General features: G+C 41.9%; 1 protein-coding gene across 10 annotated transcripts in view; it reads left to right on the forward strand.

Annotated features, from left to right (window-relative positions):
- Positions 1-21563, forward strand: part of Myo16 (myosin XVI) — a 531552-nt gene that overhangs the window by 159511 nt on the left and 350478 nt on the right. For all 10 annotated transcript variants that reach the window (XM_087193116.1, XM_087193117.1, XM_087193118.1 and 7 more), the window contains one exon: positions 8745-8888. In XM_087193116.1, coding sequence (XP_087049242.1) covers positions 8745-8888 — 144 coding nt within the window. The remainder of the gene's footprint in view (positions 1-8744; positions 8889-21563) is intronic.

Below are 21563 nucleotides of genomic sequence, written 5' to 3' on the forward strand. Positions count from 1 at the left end.
GCAGCTGCTAAAAATATTGAGCTACAATAGATACGAAAAAATGTCCATGATGTATTGGTGCATGGCCAGAAAAACAGATGGAAGAACAGTACACATAATGCAGATAGATAAAGACAGATGCATGATCCTTTATGAAGCAGAGAAAATATCTTGAAGGCTAGATGAGAATTTTTTTTTTTTTTTGGTACTGGGGATCGAACTCGGGTCCTTGCACTTTCGAGGCAGGCATCGGAACCACTGAGCTAAATCCCCAGCCCTGTGAATTTTTGAAAGTGACTCAAGTTGAGGAAAGGAAATGATGTCTTTTAATTTTTGCTGTTTCCTTTTACATGTTGCTTGAACACTTCAAATGGCAAGCATGTGTGTTCCATATAATAAAAGAAAGTAATGCAAAATAGCCAGGACTATGTTTCAATTAGATGTTTAGATTTGAAGGGCTTCAGTGTCTTTGCCATTTTTACAAGAAACTCTGCAGCGGTAAGGTGAGCTGCTCTCGGGCTTCCCTGAGTTTCCATAATCACAGGTGCTATGAGAAGCCGAGCCAGCAGCAGCTGATTCTGACTGCGGGACAGGCAGTCCCATGCCTTAGCGTCTTCAAAACCGAGCAGCACATAGTGTGCTTGGCTTTGCTTTTTCCAGAAGGAAGAGGCCAAAGCCTGCAAGGTGGAGTCTTAGCAAGGGGACCATTCACAACAGAAGGGATGAGAGTGGTGATGTCACCAAGAGGGGATGGTGCTGATGTCTGGAGCAAGTGGTGATTGCACGGTGCTCGTGGGTGGCAGCTCGCAGGTGCAGGGTGGCATGCACGTGAGAACAGGGCTCCCCACATTTCCCAGGGATGTGACTTTAGGGCCCACACTCCTGACTGGGGCTTGTGTTTTACAGACCAGCCTCGCTTTGGTCTGTGAGAGCCATAGCACCCACAGCGATGAAGTCCACCGTCCGGGATTTCACATCACTAGCCCGGTGTCCCACTGAAACTCAGGCGAGAACCACAGCCATGAGCTGTACTCTGGCTCCCTTTTTATCCAGAGCAGCTGTGTGGGTGACTCAGGAGCAGAAGGTCAAGAGCAGAGAAAACGCTCTTCATGCTTCGAGAAAGTGAAGGGGCTGAACTTCTATCTTTGAGTGAAGATGCCAGCAGGGGCTGATTCATTCAACAGCAAATGGTTTCAAAGGTCTTTGTGGAGTTGCCAGCCAGATGGGGTTTTTTGTTTGTTTTGCTTTGATTTTATTTTTATATCTCTGCAGCAAGGGATCCCTATTTGCTTAGAATCAGAACCCTTTCTTGACAGGGTGGAGGCAGATGAGCAAGGCACTCTGGGTAGACCTCTTGCAGATCTCTCTCTGTACCCTTGCCAGAAAATGTGGAGCTGGCGAGTTTGGGAAACACGGTGCAGGGCAGAGTGTGCGAGAAGCCAGGGCTGAGCCCCAGGGAGGCCCTCCCCATGTCGTGTCAGCCTGCAGCGCCCCGCTCGGTTGGGCGGGGGGAGCTTCCGCAGTGCCGAGAACTTGGCAGACTCTGAAGATGCACAACCGCTCGCTCGTGACCCACAAATGCTCCTCCTGCTCCTCCTCTTGTTCTTCCTTCTGCCTCCTGCTCCTGGGAGCTCCCTGGACTTCCCCATCTCTGCTGCTGGTCCCCGTTCCCGGCCCCCGTACCCCCGAATGGAGGCTGTGGATCAGTGGTGACACTTGGTTCTGGCGCCAACTGCCATGGACTCTTAGGTGCGTGTAAGGTGGAAATCACACATGGGCCGGTTCTTCAGGCTGCTGACATGCATTACTGTTGCCCGTCCTGTTTTCCAGCGCCTTGCAGAGGGCTTCCAAGATGAGCAGAGGGTCCCTGCTCCATTTGGACATAGATCATGAATGGTCAAAGTGCAGCTCCTTTGCTGTTAGCATCTCGGGCTTTGAAGACAAGTGGCTTTTAGGCTTTCGTGTTGCAGCTCCAGCTTGGACACCAGGGCTTGTAGCTCCTGGTAGCCCCCCCGTCCATCAGCTTCAGCAGCAGGGGTGCTGGTAGCCCCTTGGTAGCTTTCAGCAGCTCCTGCTGCCTCTGCAGGGCTTTCTCACCAGTCCCAGGAGGTCTCCGTGAGTCTCCAGCAATCTCTGCAGGTCTCCGAAGAGCTCTGCAGGTCTTCACCACTCTTGGCTTTGTCCTCTTGCGGGAGACCCCTCCTGGACCTCCCACTGAGTGTGAGGGAACCCTGTTGAGAGAGTGGGCATGCACGTGGTTTCCTGCATTGCAGACCACTCGGGGGACATTTAGAATGGGGCACAGATGCCTGGGGTTACAGGGCTGGGTCATCTGGCGGGGCCGCAGGGCAGTCAGGTGGGTTAGGTCCGTGATTCAAGCCCGCCATGTAAGGCAAATGTTTTCCAAATGAGAAAGGAGGTGTTGGGAAAACTCATGTTACCACAGCACAGTTAAACAAAAAATGGTAAAAGGTAATTTTCATATATGAATCATGTAAAATGTGTGTTTTTAAAATTTTTCTCCACGGTAGACCAGAGTTATCCATGACATGCTTGTTAGTCAACCACATGAAGTAAAGCACACAAAATAACCATTATGCCAAAACAATTTTAAGTTTAAAATTGTCTCCGATTGCCATTGGTTTCTATGATTTTCAGTCTTTTCAGCTGAATCAATAATATACATGGTCATCATTTGCAGGAAAATAGATAGAACTCGATTGAGACCATCAAGATAAATGAAATAAGCCAGACTCAGAAGTTAAATATTGCACATTTTCTCTTATGTGAGAAACCTAAAATATAAATAAATGAGTAAAATAAAGGAGAAATGATAGGAAAGTTGCAGGTCGACTCTTGGGGACTGGGAGGGAATCGAGATGAGGTGGGGTAGGGGATAAAGGAATTGGCAATGCTCCAGATAAGCTGTGTGCATGTGCCACTTCCGCAGCGTGCACCTCTGCACAATGGATCACGCACATTGTACTGGGCTTGCACTGGAGAGATATTGCCCTGGTTGGGGGCAGTTAGAAAGAAGTCCTTGCAGAGCTGCCCAAACTGTGGATTCTGCACGGAAAGTGCTAGGCATCACTGTGGCTCTTGAGTCTGCTTTAGGAGGCCGAAGGGGTTCTATAAATGGAGATGTTCAAAATTAGTATTTCTGAGCATAGGACATCGTGCTTGTAGTAAGCAAGGAGAGATGGGGACGATCGATGGCCTTCGGATGGAGACAGTCAGGACCTCTTGCAGGGTGAGTAAGCTGGGGGTGTTGGTCCTCACCAGCCCACACTGCTGGATTAGAGAGAGGGCTGCTTCCACAGTCGTCACGTCTTCCAGGAAGGAGCGGAGTGGTTGGGGAAACAGGTGGGTGGAGAGGTGGGATGAAACAGAACAAAATACAGAATGGCAAGCTTGCAAAGACTGTAGAAGAATCACCAATAAGCTCAAAAAATGTCCAAGTTTTTTGAGCAACCCTTGGGGAACTATTTGACCCACACTGCAAAAGGCCACAGGGCAGATGGCGCTTTTGACGAGGTTGATTTCCACTTCAGTCCTGTGGACATTCCCAAATGAGGAAAATTTATTGAAAATGACTGTGTTCCAGGGTTTCAGTGGAATAAAGACAAATGTGTTGACCTCAGGGAGCCTGGGAGCTGAGTGGATGGAAGAGCCTGTGGGTTTGGGGCAGCTTCACGGCATGTGGCCAGCAGTCACACGCTTGTGTGAGGAGGACGCCAGGACTGGTTCATGCATGTGTGGCCCATGAAGCCAAAGAGCCCGGGTTAGGGGGACACCAGGCTTGGTTGTCCTCATCTTGGAATTATTAATGCTGTTGAGTAAGAAGGCCCGCCTTTTCATTTTGCAGTGGACCTCACAGATTATGCAGGGAGCTCTGCTTGGGATTTGAGAGGCAGATGACGGTGACAGTGGCAGCTTGGGTTCACTGCTCCAGCTGCAGGCAGAGAGAACTAGTGCTGTCACAGTTCTGGCGAGCATGACAGGGCAGGCGCCTTCAACTTCTTGGTGCTGTAAAGTGTCACTAGCGATTGCTTTTCCCTGATGAAGAGTGATCAGATGGGAAGGAAGGTCAGCTGCCCTCAAGAACATTCTTTCCAGGGAGAAGCAGGTTTACGCTGAATTGACAATGTAAGTACACTGTAGCAGGGATGGGAAACCATCACAATCTCTTTGGACAAGCATGATTAAAAGGTATTTATTGCTGTCAAATTATTATTCATAATTCTCTGAACTGTGAATTTAAATGTTACATCACTGGAGAAGGGCTGCTACCACTGTCGGCCTTGTATCTAGTTAACATTTTTTAGTGAAAGACACTGAAAGTCCTCAGGTATCTGAATGATACATGTGGATTCCTAGACAGGCTCATAAGGAGGTCACACTGCTTTAACTGCACAATGAGTCACCAAAAGAGAGTGGAAAAGAAGTACTTGCACATGAATTTCACAGAATAAGTTGGATCCAGGTACCACATTCTAAAACCAAGTTGTTGAACATCCATATTCTAATCTTCACTTTCTCCGTCATTGTTTCCCAAACTGAAGCTGTGGTGGATGAGGCCACAGTTCATGCCATCAGATTCCTGATATTAGTGACTTCTGTTATTGACACATACAATTTGGAACATCGTAGACACAGGACCTTAGTTCCAAGCTGTAAGTATTCCATCCAATGCCGCATGTTTCCCAGCACCTGGATTGCTTCCCTGCATCCCAGCTTTCATGTCTACTAATATCCATGGGGACCGTATGCCAGGGTTTTTTGCTGGACTTACTGTACATTGGAGTTTATCAGGTAATGTGGTGATGGGTGATATCACTTAGACCTTCTGTGTGCCCGACAGAACTTTTGTAATTTTAGTTTTTACACTTTTCACCATTTAGCATTGTACATAAATGTTCTCTCTGGTGCGGAGAAAAGTGAAGAACAAAAAGGTTGTTCTATGTGTGCACACCCAGGTGATGGGGTGAGAAAAATTGAAATAATATTCCTTTTCCTCTGAATTGCCTTTCTAGCTTTCTCAACAGTCAGTTGTCCCCGTATGTGTCGCTCTGTTTCTGAATTCTCTCCTGTGTTTCACTGGTCCATTTGACTTTATGCCAACATCACTGTGCACTGATCACTGTAACTTTATAAAAAGTGCTGCAGTTGGGTGGTGATAGTCCACCAGCTTTGCTTTTATTCAAATTTTGTTGGGCTGTTCTAGGTCTCATGGATTGCTGTGAGTGAGGTACCAACAAGATAGAATGGAAAAGGAAATATTTGCCTGTCAATTTCAAAAAACAAATCGGATCCAATTACCATACTCTAAAACTAATATATTGAAGATTTATGCTCTGTTTCTCACCCCCTCTGTCATCATTGCAAAACTGAAGCTATTGACTTAGGAACTTTAAAGTCATTATTTCAGATTCTACATGAACACCCCCTGGAATTCTGGTTGCATCTGAATTGAATTTATATATCAACTTGGAAAGAATTAGTTAAGGATGCAGTCTTTTGACCCATAAGCAAAGTCTGTATTTCATATTTTTTAAGTTTAAAAATATTGCCTCACTAACGTTCTGTTATTTCAACACGCAGGTTTTTTACATATTTTTTTTGGTCAGGTAAGATGTATGAACAAAACATATAATGACTACTTAAAAATATTTATTACAGTGAAAGACACATTGCCATGAATGCCCCTCAAAAATCTCCCCCTTGCTTCTCACAGGCTCTTTGGCACTTTCAGAAGCAGTTCTAGAAGTCATCTTTCAGGAGTATCTTTAGTTGTGCTGCTTTGGCTGCCTTGGTGTCCTGAAATGATTCAAAATGTTTACCTTTCATGTTCATTTTGATTTTGGGAAAGAAGAAGGAGAGGGGGAGAGGGAGGAAGGAAAGAAAGAGAGAAAGAGAGAGAGAGAAAAGAAAGAAAAAAGAAAGCAAGCAAGAGAGAAAGCGAGCAAGCAAGAAAGAAGGGAAAGCAAGCAAGCAAGAAAGAAAAAGAAAAAGAAAGAAAGAAAGAAAGAAAGAAAGAAAGAAAGAAAGAAAGAAAGAAAGAAAGAAAGAAAAGGAAAGAAATTGCCCGGTGGCTGATCTGGTGACTAAGGTGGATGAAAACAGTGGTCTGTTTTCACAAGCTGCCTTTCTGTTGGTTGACGTCAGTCAGCAGTATTCACCCCATTTTTATCACACCTTATAAAGACAGGAAAGAGGACTTCATAGCTCCTCCAGAAAGAGATAAGGAATGCTGGGATGATGGGATGACAGTATTGGAAGTGAGGGGAAGTATTTTGGGGCAATTAATGGTAATATGTCTTTTACTCTATTTTTTAAAATTTAAATATTCACTGTGTTTCAATCACCCCTGTACAGTCTTAAATATTCCACATTTTGATGCCATTTTAATTAAAAATATATTTACCAAAAGTCTGTTGCTGTTATATCTGATACCTTTGGTTAAGTTGAAATCTACCATTTGCATTTTGCTTACTCCTCCCATTCGTTCCCTGTCCTCTTTTCTGCCTTCTTTGGGGTTATTGTTTGTGACTCCTTTCTCTCTTTTGTAGTATTCTGTGCTACATTTGTTGTTTTAATGGCTGCTTTGGCATTTTCTGGCTCTACCTTTGACTTAACCCACTCTCATTTCCAGTACTATTCTACCCCTTTGCATGTGGTTCAAAACATTACTGAAAATGTTATATTTCCATTTCTCCCTTTTTCACATATTGTACATCTATATATAGTATAAAGTCCGTACTCCATTGTTATTAATTTTAAACACTAAAGTATATTTTAAAGATATTGTCTTTCTTTGTTGCAGTGTGTAATTCATTGCATCTTCCAGTTTGCTAGCTTTGTTTTCTTACCTATCTAGTGTGCTGCTAGTTGTATCCAGTAGCGGCCTTTTCATCCCAGTCCCTGTGGATCTCTCTCATCTCTAGAAGTATTAGATCTGAGTCTTTTTAATATTTTTCATGTATCTACTTAGCACAATTAATAATTCCCCAGTTTTTTGATGATATAGAATATAGTTATAATAATGGTTGTGATGCCCTAATTTGCAATTCTGAGAGGTGTTTTTATTTCTGGGGTGCTTTTCATGGAATATGTTTTCCTTTTAATTTGGTGCTATTTTACTAGTTTCTGCATTTGTGGTCATTTTTATTAGATTTTAGACATAGGAGAATTTGACTTGTTGGGTATTCAAGCTTTTCATACCTGTGTAAATATTCCTGAGCTCTCTTGGTGGCTGTCATTTGGAATCAAGTTGATCTTTTCAGGACGTAAACTTGAGATCTCTTAGGTGGGAACGCAGCAGCATTTACTTTGGCCCAAATCGTCCCTCTGCTCTGGGGCTCCTCAAGAGCCCCATGGGCTGTGACGTCTCCAGTCTGGAGAGCAAACCTGGCCATGGGCCATGTGCCCTGGGGGTGCCCTTCCTTCTGGGATGCTCGCCCTCTGACCTTGGAAAGTTGCCCGGAAAGCACACGCTGATCAATCTTCAGTGCAGGGCTGCCGTCATCTTCTTCGAAATGCTGAAGTCCCTCTTCTTGGAGCCCTGCCCTTTCCGCTCTGTGGACCTCAGAGACACAGTCTCAAAGGGCAGCTCAGGGTCCTCCTTGTGCTGTTCCTGGAGCACTCTTGACACAGTCAGCTGGACATGGCAGGGCTCCTCTTGCTTCCTGACTTAGAGGTTATACTCAGAAGTGGTTGCCTTCGATAATTTGCTTTTAATTAAACTAGCCATTGTATAGCTGGATGAATTTGTATGACTGCACTTCTTGTGGCAACATTGATTTTTCAATAATCTATTAAATTAATTGATTATTAGAAATGGATATTAGGTTATTAGAAGTTAATATTATTAGGTTATTATAAATTAATAGAATTAATAGATAATTAGAAATAAGTGAATATTGAATTTCAATAATTATCAAAATTTCAAGATGGCAACAGGAGAATATTAACACAGCATAGGAGTCTTTTAAGCACAACTTTGTAGACTACACGTGTACCCAGGAAGCCAGCCTGACTTAGACATATATTTACCTGAGGTTTGAAATAAGAACAAAGTAGGTTCCTGTACCATTTGACTGAGGAGATTGTGGAGCTTCTATAAATTATAATATTACAAAATCATTAAAATTTATGTTAGAAGACATTTTAATTTCCACAGGTAGCTTTTCTAATATGGTGTGCCGTGGGATTACTAGGAAGTCTCCTGGAAGTCGTGTGCCTCCCTTATGAGAATGATGCCAGATGAAGTTCAAGTGATTTCCAGAGTCTTGTATACTTGGATTCCAAAAAATTGTTAAATTTCATTCTTTTTAGTAAAGGCAAACTATCCATGTTCTGAACCAGAAGCATAATATTTTCAGGTCTATATTTTAGAAAATACCTAATTGTAAATGGCTAAAGATTTTCTAATAATTACTGTAAATAGCTGAAGCTTTTTTGTCTAGAAGTGGAAAGAACTTTAGCAATAAGATAGTATATTTTAACATTCTTAGTATCTACCTCTTCTTTCTTCCTTTAATTTACTGTTCATTGGCCCAGTTTCCTATCAGTGCAGGGTCTGCCCACTTCTCCTGTAGGTGAGTTGGGGAACATGGGATACATTTTTTCCCAGTTTGGCTTCACTTCTCATCTTCCAAGGGTAGCACTGAAGTTTTCCAACTATGGAAATTTCATAGTTTGCTATGGAAATTTGGAAATTTTATAGTTTATTCTGATTTTATTTTTTCTTTCTTTCCTTCTTCCAGTGTGCTCGATATGACAATTCCTTCATTGCAGAGGTCCTGATTGACAAAGGGGTCAATGTCAACCACCAGGACGAAGATTTCTGGACGCCAATGCACATTGCCTGTGCGTGTGACAACCCTGATATTGTCCTGCTGCTGGTGTTGGTAAGTAGGACCATCCAGTTTATCTATCATTTGAAGTTCGGATGGTGTGTTAATTACTTTTCTCTCATTGCTGAGACAAAATATCCAACACTCAAAGTTAAAGGGGAAGGGTTTATTTAGCTCACGGTTTGTAGAGGTTTCAGTCCATAACCAGCTGGCTCCAAGGAAGGGATGGCAAACAGGCATCACAGAGGAGAAACAACATGGCGTGCACAAGGTAGCAAAGGTAACAAGGGGAGCAACAGTTCATGGCGGTAGAAGACCACAAAAGTAACAAGAGAGTTTAGTAGTATCTTTCTGCTCCTTTCATCTTATTCAGGCTACCAGGGATTAGGGCGGAGCCAAACCATTCTCTCACGCTTAGTGGTTAAATAATCACAGGCCCTTAATCCTAGCATCACACACTCTAGATCCAGCCACGTACGACGAAAGCATGAGGCTTTGGAGGGACATCTAGGCCCAAATCATAAGAGATGGCATGTCAAGGGCTATTCTTAACTAATAGTATTTCACAATGTATAATAATTCACTTGAGAAAAACATGTGTATGAGCCATTATTGATGATCCCAGAACACAAGGGAATTAGGAAACAAGCAAGCGGGTCGCATCTTCCTACAGCAACCTGTGCAGACACTGAGGCAGGCTCCGTGGCACTCACCTTTCAGGGAAATTATTCACAGCGATACAAGTCAGTATTAAGTAGAGTGGCTAGATTTTTCATTTTTCAACTCTTTCTCATTTCTTACATTTTTAACCAAATGGCATACAATCATCGGCCATGTCTAGGCTTTTTATTGACTCTTCTTTTCTCTGTTACATGTACTAAAAAAAAGCGCCTTAAACATTTGTTTACATGAAAAGGCAAACTACATATAAAACACAGTGGAGGTTGCTGCTGGGTTTTGTTACAGCTTAGATGTTGATATTGACATTCACACAACTTTATTTTTGAATTGACTTTTTTTTCTGATTAGCTCATCTCTTAAGGGTTTTAAGAAACTATGCAAGATTTTTATACTTAATGCTGAAATATAAAAATAAGAATGATTTGGGCTTTTTCATCCCTTCATTAATAAAAATCCTCTAGTTTCTTAGTGATTTCCTATTATTTCCCTGGCTTTTCACACATATTATTTCATGTAAATGCTCAAGATTTCACATGGCAGCAAAGTTTGTTCAGTAGTGAAGGAAAATATAAAGCACGTCATAGAAAATAATGGAATAAGCCGTTAAGAGGTGTTGTGAAATGAACCAGTCCGGCTACATGAGGGGGGAAGGGGCATCCTCCATAGTGGTTATTTGATGTATTTTTGGATAGTTCAGCCACAGGGTGACCTGGGTGGAATTGCTGCTTTGGGTGAGAATGAGATGAGAACTTTGGTCTGTGACTTTCGTGGCTCTCCTGTGTCCTAAGGTATTTCACTCTGAATATTACCTATGAGATCCATAACCGTTATAAAAGCCTGTTGTCATTTGCTTTCTCTAATTGTTTATTACACTGACCCTTTTGCCAAAGACGGCTCTTGGTTTTCTTTTCTGTCCTGCATGGAGAATGGCCTTATTTTTTCTCAGCAGTCAGTATTCAGGTGGCAGTGCTTGAAATCTGAAAACCCCTCCTGCTCCCCTGAGTTTAGGCAGGCCCGTGGGCTCATTAGTTTCACAATCAGTGAAGGTGACCTTCCTCAGTCCTAGGATGTCTCAGCTTCTTGTCTATGATAAAGCAAAACAGGAGGATCTGGGTAGGCCCCTCGTGTGACAGCTATAGTTCAGTACTGCAGTGGCATCCCAGAATCGACACGCCAAACCAAGACAGGAAGAAAACAATGCAGACCCCAGTGCACAACAGAGGCATGATTGCTAGGTGCAGCAGCTACACATGCATGCAACCGGATCTTCTCCCACCCAGCGTACATTGACAGCAACATAAAGAGCACAAGGGTCTGGATGGGTTCAGGGCAGAAGGCTACTGAGACCACCCTGCAGCATGTTTGCAACCAGAGCTAGGATTAGGGCAGACTCCGAAACAGCTACCCAAGTGTCACTGCACAAGTTACGTGATTATAAGGATGAATGGTGTGGGGGAATTACTTAGGTCTCCCAGGACTGCTGATATCAGTGAAGAAGTAGACACTAGCTGTCTCTGTGTTGAGGTGAAGCAACATCTTCCAAGGAAAATCAGTAGATAATGGCACTGATCCCAGTCTCCAGAATGCATGTTTGGAGATAAGGTAACAGCGTGAAGAAGACCTGAACCACTGTCCTCGATGGAAATGCCTCTGTCATTGTCTGAGCCAACGGTAGCTTTGTCACAATGCAAAGTTCTGTTCTTTCGTTTTGTCTTCCTTTTCTTTGATTTTTTACCACCCATCCATGTGTATTGTTGGGATGATCAGCACATTTATTACCGGTGTTCCTTGCTCCTCACAAGCATGTGGCCGTTTAAATAATAATGTATGTTTTTTCTTTGTCCTCATGGGAGACAGTTTCTGTAACTCTTATTTGTTCCCATGACAACAACTCTGTCACATCCAAGGCAATTTAAACATCTCCTTGTGGAACAACTTAGTTTATAATGTGGTTCTTTAATTCTTCATCAATTTACACTTGTGGTGTTTATTAGAGAGCATCAGTGAAGCATTTATGCCATATGTAGTGGTCCACATCTAAAATCCCAGCACTGGGAGGCTGAGGCAGGAGGGCCATGAGTGCAGGACCAGCCTGGGCTACATAACAAGACTCTACTTCCGGAAGAAAAACAAATGTAGGCACTGACTTAGTAATCAGCTTCCAGCAAGTTACAGAAGTAGCAGCTCGTGCACTCATGGCTGTTTGTTTAAAGAGTGGCTTCAGCTTGACGAAAGCTGTCTGACTTGCTGAATTCATGAACCAGCAAATGAACTGAAGTAAGCAGGCCCGTCTCTGGGGTCAGCCTGAATTTGATGGGGCCCGCATGAACTCCTATCTAACAAAAGCTGTCACATGACACAGTCAGTATTCAACATCTTCCAGCATTCCTCCTCCCACTCAGTCTACACTTTCACTACAAGTGCTTCAGCACGTGGATGGTCTCCTTGTCTGATACTGCTTCTCACTGTAAGACAGAGTTGAGAAATGGAAATGGGTTGTTTCATGTGTGATCATAGAGTTCCATCTGAAGTGTTCGAGTTATCCATGGCTCTGCGGTGCTGTTTCTCACAGGACAGAACAACCCAACCTAATGTGCCAAGCGATGTATCCGATAGTTGCTCCTACTCAATGACTCTCACTTACTGATTACTATCTTCATTCACTTAACTAATGAGTATTGATGATCACTTACTGGGTATTCACACAGGGCATCCCCCGAGGGAAATTAGAGTCCATTCTTTCTTTCAGTCTTCATTCATTTGAGAGACATTTATTGAATGATTACTGTGTTCTGGATGCTACCCGGTGAGCGGGAGGACATCTTCCATCCCAGGGAGATGGCAGAGATGAAGGAGCAACAGGGCACCATGGGAAAGTCTATTAATGGGTTGAACAAATCTGAGTTGGCTTCTTTACACAATGCCGTAGCCAGCCTCAATACCATCCATGGAAGTAATTTACTTTTAAATAGATGTTGATGAAATATGTTGTTATAAAAATTCTAATTGCCATAAAAATATGTTCCTGCAAACAACCTCTGAAAAATGATTTCTTTTACTTGCAGAATTAAATGCCACCATACATGGTTTAGGGCTGTGTGCCTAATACTCTGCTTTCCAAAGCTTGCTGTTGGTACAAGAGACTTTGCAGTGTTTTTTCTCCAGAAAGATTTGCCCCTCTTCTGTCTTGGTTAAGGGAGCCAGCAGTAGACATGAGAAGCAGAAATCCCTGCTGTTTGGAGCTTTCATTCTACTGACGAGGGACAGGAAACAACAAATAAATTTAGTTTGGGATTGGATTTGGGATAAGAGAAAGAGCAATGGACAGAAATGAATTAAGCATTTTGGGCCTGAGAACTGGGAGGCTGGGATTTTGTGACTTTTGTTTGCTGAAATGTAGAAAGTTGGAATATCCTGAGGGGTGAGGGATTGGGTTAAAAAATGAGTTATACTTGAATCACATTTTAAATTCTTTAGGAAGTCATCTGTAAAACCAATGTTATTGATTTTTGAGATGGTTATTGACTAAATTGTTGCTAAAAGGTAGCACTGTGTGTGAGTGTGTGTGTGTGTGTGTGTGTGTGTATCTGTATGTCCGTCATTAGAGTATTGCATCTTTAACTGAATCACAAATGCTTTATGTTTTGCAGTAGGTTTGGCTCCCGAAAATAAAATCAGTCCTTCCGGCAAAAGGTCTGCAAGGCCCTGGCAGAGACTAATAATTAACTTGTACGCAGCCCTCAGTATCTGTCAGCATCTTTCTATGTGTTTTACAATCGTGAAGTCACTTAGTGCCCACAGCGTTCTGTTTTGGGGTTCCTGCTTTTTATCAGTGTGGGGCTGATGTCCAGGGACTGATCTTCCTGCTGAGGGTCTGGGGGGCGTGGTGGAGACCTCAGAACCCTATCTCACAGCCACCAGAGCTGCTGCTGTCCTGCTGGGGCACAGTGGGTTAGCGTGTCTCCCTATGTAATATCATCCATTTCCCTGTCCATAAATTTTTATTTTTATGAGTCCATGTGTGCAGTACATAGTGATTACATCCACCGCGGGAGGTGTTCCCGGAGCGTAACGTATCCTAATTCCTTTTTCCTTCTCTTCTCTCCCTCTCCTTGCTACATCTCTTTATCCCCTTTCTTCTACAAAAGCTCTGCCTCTCTTTTTCTGTTATGTAGCTTCTATTTTGCTCTTTGAGTTTTTTACACTTTGGGTTTCTCATATAAGAGAAATCACGCGACATCTAAACTTGTGTGTCTGATTAGTTCACTTACGGTTGTACCTCGAGACCATACATTTCTGTAAAACACTGCCTTCTAACTTGTTTGCTTAGATTTGGGGAGCAATATTAAGAAATACTGGATAGGCTGTCAATTCTCATTATTCAAAATAGCCTGTTCTGCAGAGTCACCATAAACACAGGCTTTGTGTATACCAAGCCCTTGCTTCTAGGGGAAATACAGGGTTAGATTTTTTCTGAGGCCCTGGTCACAATATTTTATCAACTGTCAATCGACAGCCTTGTATCATATGAGGGTTGGATGATTTCTCTTTCATAGTTAAAATTCTGAAAAGGATTGATAGTTTTGCTTAGCAATAGATATAAATGATTCTCATTATTCATGCCTTCCATAATTGCAGATGCACCCACTTGCTAAAATGTATTTGTAAGCTCCAAATCAATAGCTATGGCTTTTGTTTAAAGACACCTTGTCCATATCCAATACTGATTCATTAGCGTGAACTCGCAGCCCACAGCCCTGTCTCTGTGTTGGCAGAAGCTCCTCTGAGGCACCTGGGTTCCTGTGCGACAAACCCAGCCTCAGCCCTTCCCGTGCTAGACAGGACTCCGGCGCTGTTCTCAGGCTCACTTCTGAGAGCTCACACCGAGTGACATTGTATTAAACAGACAGCGAACAGGGCACTGTTTTCCTAGAAAAGCTGAAACAGGAGGCAAGCTCCTCATGGTATTTGACCTCAGTCACAAATGTGCAGGTTGGGGCACCACAAGTTTTCATAACCCTGTGTAGGTCTGCACATGACACACATGCCCCATGAGTATTGATTTGGGGGCCACAAATCAATGATAGCAAGTAGGTGATTTGCAAACAGGGAACGAAGGAATAATGAGAATCGTTTATATTTATCACTTAGCAAAGTATTAACGCTTCTCAGAATTTTAACTATGAAATAGAAATCATCCAACCCTAGTGTCTTTTAGGAATTTGGAGATCAAAAAATGTATTTCTTCAACACATTTTGAAAATTTTGTCAGAAATGTTTCATTGTTATTATTGTACTTTTTATCGTGTAGTTGAATAGGCTTCTGCAGTTTCCTAGCTATTTTACCAACATAACAGGTCATTGCCATTTCAAATTTGCAGAAACACATTATTTTTATTAGCTGTTATTTATTTTGAAGGGAAAATAATTTAATTAACCACTTTATGACTGTATTTGGGAAGGTGGTTACCTATGTTACTGACTAATAATCTTAGGCTTTTTCTCTTTTTATTGAAAAATTCAGGGAGGAAGTGCCTTCATACCTCATGTGTCCTGGAGCCATTAACAAATTGTATCTAAAGGGTGTCTGTTATACGTAATTTCAAGAAATTGACAAAAGAGAATTCAAGGATGTTATTTAATCATTTATTGTCAGAATTATTGACAAGCAATTGCAAATTGTTACTGTTAGCTACTAGGAAGAGATCTTTAAGATATTTTCTCTCAAAATCAGAGGCAGCAGGAGGAAATATTAGCAAATAAATAGTTGTTTTCTAAATAAGGCTCGCTTGTGACTTTATGATGTTTCACTTCAGTAACAATGCAATGTTTCCTGGGAATTGCAGCGAAGGTTTCCCAAGATTTGGCCTTTCATGTTTGACATTTGCTGTTAGCGATTTCTTTGCCTGTGTACGGACTCTATTCGATGGGCAGCATGGAACTAGGCCCTTTAAAAAGATGCTGCAGGCGACAGTCCTGTCAAGGCTGGAAAAGCGAATGATATTTATAAACATAGGGCTTACTTTTTAGATGGCTTACACTGATAGACCAAAATGAAATCATTCCCAAACATTACCCTTTAATTGCTTAGACTCTTCCCAGGTTAAATATTACTACATGTAATTTCAGATTATTCATTTATAGATTACCAAGTGCATTTGATTTGGTTTGTTAGCTTCAAGAGCATAAGTTGCTCTGCTGTTTCTGAAGGTTATGCACTACCCTGGGAAGTGCAAGTGAATTTAGATGGTTTAATGTAAGTCTGATTTTCCAGTGAACAATGTTACAAGATATTGATCATGTGCCTGATTATTATCATTTTTATTCTTCTCTTTATTTTTCTGCTTTTTCTTTTTTTTAAGAAAAGAAAGGGGAGTGAACCCAGGGGTGCACTACTAGTGAGCTACATCCCAAGCATGTTTTCATTTTAAGACAAGGTCTCCCTGTGCTGCCAGGCTGGCTGCAGACTCATGAGCTTCTTGTCATAGCCTCCCCAGCAGCTGAGGTTACAGGATGGCATCTCTGTGCCTGGCTGATTACCACCAACCTTTTATATAGATTACAATTCATACAGTACTTCGTCTCTTTCTTCATCTCCTGCCTTTACCTGTACTGAGAAAATTAAAGTCTTCAGGCTTGAGTGCCTTCACCTTCCTACTGACCAACCAGCTATTGATTGGCGGTCGTTTTCCTGTTTACTTACTTTCTTCATTTCTTAAAGAGATATTTACTCTTGTTTGAAAGCAAAGTCCTTCACAATTTCTCCATATTCTAATTACCAACTTTCCAAACATATTTTTCCTTATATCTCTCTTAATTTCAATCATTGAATAAACATTTTCCTTTAAGTTTTTTAAAAAAATCAATCAAATATTTCCTTTGTCGCCTTGGCGCCCTTCTTATTTTCATTGTCAAGCGGACCTCACTTGAGGCCCTCCGGGTCTGTCTTCTTCCAAGCAGTCTGTCTGCCATCTGCTCAAGCCCCTCACATGAGCCCTGGATAAAATGTGGGCCGCCATCTTTGTGATGCGTCTGGTGGATGCATTTCCACCACACTGATTATCCTACTGAATTTATCTCATGTGGTCTAAAGGGCAGTTAACCAAAGAAGGAATTTGGACAGACATCTGATACATTACTCAAGGTTCCATTTTGACGTACTTGGTAAGCATTCTCAGAAAGTGACTGTCTCCTATGCTCTGATCATGGTAATTGAAGATCAAAGCCCTTTGATTTATAGTTTTTGTTTTGTAAATGTACCACTAGTTAAACCTTCCCATTACTAAAAATCTACGGTGAAATAGTGAACCTATCTATGGTAAAATTTTTTGCATAGTGTTAGCAGTGATGACGAACATAACATTAGATTTCAGAAGTTAAGCAATGAAGTGCCATTAAAACATATATGAAAGAGTTCTGGTTTTGACCAGACATTCTTGAAGTAATGCCCTCTTTACAAACAGAGCAGTTGAGCCAATTGAAAATTAATTTCTATTGGACACATCAGAGAACTGAATTTTCCTGAAGCTTATCCCACTCTTATCTCAGGTAATAGCAAAGGAAGTAGAACCAGGCACCTGGGCAGACATCAAGAAGGCCATTGTGTCAGGACACACCCTTCTAAAAGATCCACACTTAACTCATATTTGTAGAATGTTTCTTTTCTCCCATGTTACACCAAGACAGTACGAGTAAAACAGCAGAGGGTTTCAGGCAGATGGGCCAGAAGACACTCTCTGAAGAGAAGTTCTTCCAGAAGGTCAAAAATCAGGAAGGGAGGCCAAACCTGGGGCACTGGAAGACTGGAAAACTCTGGCTTCTACAGTCACAGCAAACATCAAACACAGGCCATTTACTGACCACGTGGAAATAAATCTTCATCCTCCAAGGCTGTTACTTACATAATACTATTTAGCTTTCAACCAAAAGCTAAGAGGCATGCCAAGAGCCATGCCAACCAATCTGAAGAGAAAAAGACAACATTAGATACGTGATTGATGTTAGAATAATCAGACAAGAAATTTTAAATAGCTATGGTTAATATGCTAAGGGTTCTAATGGAAAAAAGTAGACAAATGCAAGAACAGATGGGTAATTTAAACAGAAAGTTAAGTATTCTAATAAAGAATCAAAAGGAAATTATGCAAATCAAAAATACAGAAAAGAAATGTCTTTGATGGGCTCATCAATAGACTGGATATATTCAAGGAGAGAATTCTGAGCTTCATCTGATAAGACTTGTGTTCTGAATAGGACTTTTCTAAACTGAAACACAAAGAGCACAAAAATAGAACTTTAGAACAATTTCAGAATGATTGGCATATGCATAATGGAAAATGGAAATACCAGAGAAGAAATACAGAGCACATAAAAGCGTGTAATTAATAATGTCCAAGAACATCCTAAACTTAGTGGTAGATACTGAGCCCTAAAATCCAGGCAACTCAGAGGACCCCAAGAAAGATAAATACAAAAGCAGAATTTACTTACAAATATTGTGTCTAAGCTCCAAAGAAGAAAAAAAAAAGAGAGAAAATCTTGGCAAATGCCATAGAGGGAAAAAAGAACAAAAATAAGGATTAGAATTCACCCCAGAAGCCATGAAGATAGGAAGACTGAAGTGGGATATTTTGAGATCTGAGTGGTTATCTCTGCTCATGTGGAAATGTCACCAGCAGGATTCAGTACTTGGGGAAGAGAAGTAAGGTTTTCTCTGACAAATTTGAGGGGTCTTTTTGCCAGCATACATCCTGCCTTTTAAGAAATTTTAAAATATGTTTTTCTTGATATGATTCAGAATATCTGATCTGTATGAAGCATAGGGAACATTGGAAATTAAACAACTCATTTCAGAATTATACATAGACCAGAAAAGAAATCTCAAGAGAAAATAAAATACATTTTGAACTTCATAAAATAGAAATACCAACTTACTGCAATGTGTAGGATACAGCAAAACAGTGCTTAAAAGGAAACTTGAGCATTAAATGCAAATGTTAGAAAAGAAAAAGTTTATAAAAACAATAAACTAAGCTTTCTCTTTAGGCAATTAAAATAAAGAAAGGCAATTTAAGCCTAAATCCAGTAGAAGAAAATTATAAATATTAGAGCAGAAATCCATAAAATTTGATATAAGACAAAAATAAATTCAGTCAGTGACACAGATCTATATTAAAAGCTGCTTATTATAAAACTACACTAATCAATACAATGTAGTTTCCATAAGGAGTAGAAGATGTTTTATAGATCAATTAATCAGGAAAAAACAGGTTCATAAAGAGACCAAAATAAAAATAGTGAGTTGGTCATGTACAGATGAATCCCAGCAACACAGAAATGCAAGAGAAAGAACAGACTGCCCAGGAAATCATGCAGAAAAGCTAACAGCCTCTGTGGAAAAGAACGAGCCTTGGTAGAGCCCTGAGAGACTGCACACAGCTAACTCGAAGTCGGTCAGGGCCTAAATAAAGTGCAAAATTTCAAAACATCTAAAAGAAATCACATCAAAATCTACTTAACCTTTTGTTTCGTGGTAAAGTTTTGCTAAATCATGATCCATGAAAGAAAAAGTGATAAGATGGATTATGATATGTAAAACAAATGACTGATGAGTAGTCTTTTTTTAACTTCAGCACTTTATTAATGACAAATAAAAGTTGTACAGATTGTTTATCCACACGTTTTGGAACAGCTAGTCAAGCTAATTAATATTTATATCACTTCTCATACTTAGCCATTGTTTATGGTGAGAATACTTGAAAGCCACATTACCAATTTTTAAATGTACAATATAGTTATTGATTATGGGTACCGTGATATGCAATAAATCTCCTGTACTTATTCCTCTAACTGAATATTTGCGTTCTTTGAACAGCATCTCCCTAATCCGTGTTATCCGATAATTACCATTTCCATGATATTGGTTGAGAAAGAGCTTATAGCTAAACATACAGAAAAGAAGTCAACAATGAGAAAAGAACCCAAGTAAAAATGGACAAAAGATCTAAACAGGCATCTCATCAAAGGTATGAATGACTAGCATTTGAAAGGGGCTCCAGTGTCATTAGGCCGTAGATAATTGTAAACTGAAAAAAGGCTAATACCGCTATCTACCTATGAGAGTGGCTAAAATACAAAAATGAGAAAAATCAAGACTGATGATACCATTTGTAGATGATGAGAGGGCGCACAGGACTCTCGTTCTCTGTTGGCAGGAGCTCAATGGTGCAACCACTTTGGAAACGCCCGACAGTTTCCTGGGAAGAAAAGGTCCTCTTACAGTACAGTCCTGCCCCAGGCTCTCAGACATCTGCCCGAAGGAGCTGACAACTTGGGTCTGTTCAGAATAATCACACGCTCTGAGTTTGATCCCCAACGCCACAAACAAAACAAAACTGGTACACACATGCTAATAGCAAGTTTGGGCCCCTAATTGCCAAAAATTGGACGCAAACAGGATGTCCTTTAGAAATAATGGATACACAACCTAGGGCTCATCCACATAATGGAGAGGATTGATTAAGCAATACAAAGAAATAAACTAACAAGCCATGAGGAGACATGGATGGATCTCAAATGCGTACTGCTAACCAGGAGAAAGGAGCCAGCCTGAAAAGACTTCTGAGAAAAGCCGAACTGTAGGTTCAGTGAACACATCAGTGGTCACTTAAGTGTTGGAGATGGCCAGGATGGTGGGCAGGTGAAGCATAGGTTTTCTTTCTTTTGTTTTTCTAGGGCAGTGAAACTATTCTGTATGATAAAACAATAGACATACGATGCCTTACCTTTGGGAGAAAGGTGAAATTTATAAAACAAAGAATAAATCTTAATGTATGTAAAATTTTAAAAATCATTTAGCATGCCCAGGGAGCCACCCATGGAATGCAGAAAGTGACAAGAAAACTGAAATGTCTCATAAATTTATGAAATAATTTTGCCAAAAGGAGTGGAGGTGAAAGTGGTGTTGGTACTCAGTGAAGTCTGTGTGACCAAAGGCCTGTACTGCAGGCCTCAGTGCTCTCTCATAAAAGAATGAGTTAGCACTGTTGATACTGTGGTGCATAAATACTGGCAGTGAGCAGTTAAATACGCAGAAAGTGGATCCTAGAGACCAGCTGGGGAGGAGGCAGAATGATCAGTATGGACGTGGATTAGTGTTGGAGCCATGGGTGCGGACCTGCGTTCAGATCAGTTCTGATTTGGATGTTGACACACAGACATAAGCATGTGCACACGTACATTTCTCCGCTCACTCAGCTGGTGGGGCCTAGAATCAGCGACGCTTCCGTGCCATACGCACACTGGGCTCCCAAACCGTGGTTTTTAGTAAAAGTACCCCGGGACCCCTGGAGGCCTGGGGGCTGTAGAGATGGCTGGGCAGCTTCTGAGGGCGCCTGCGTCACCCGGGATGCCCAACAGGTGTGCGGGGTGGTGGGGTGTGGAAGGGGTGCAGAGACCCCTGAAAGAGCTTCCCTGCAATGCAGTCGGAGAAGCAAAATACTTCTCCTAGGTTCGGACTCAAGATATCAAATAAATAGAGACGTATTTATAGACATAGAAACAAAGGGCGGAGAACACATAACTCTTGATTATGCAGACGCTCTGTGCTCAGAGCTGGAGGGAGGTCTGCGCTCCCAAGCCACCGCCCAGGCGTCTTCTTGCAAGTGCGCACGCAGCCCTGGGAGAGGTGCAGCTTCTCCGATGAAAGCCGCTGCGGGCTCCATCCTGCCACAGCGTCAGGGTGAGGGTACAGGAGCGCCCAAGCCCGACCATCCCCAGAGAGCTGTGCCATCGGACAGACCTCCGGGCTGTTTCCCCCAGCAGCTCACCAGGGCTGCTCGGAGCTGCTGAGAGGCAGCAGACCATAGCCCGCACCCCACCCTGGGACCAAAGCTTAGCTCCACAGCCCGGAGCTCTTCTCTAAGCGGAGCAGACGCCCTGCTGCTGCGGGTTCAGCTGCCCAGGGAGCTCGTGTCCCTGCCGGGAAACTCTCCTAGCTCCCAGTTTGTCTGTGAATCTAGAACTGTCCCTTAATACCCAAATCTAAGA

This window comes from Heterocephalus glaber, unplaced genomic scaffold, assembly GCF_053883595.1.
Source record: "Heterocephalus glaber isolate CG9 unplaced genomic scaffold, H.glaber_assembly_v1.0 deba00001579, whole genome shotgun sequence".
Lineage (NCBI taxonomy): Eukaryota > Metazoa > Chordata > Mammalia > Rodentia > Bathyergidae > Heterocephalus > Heterocephalus glaber.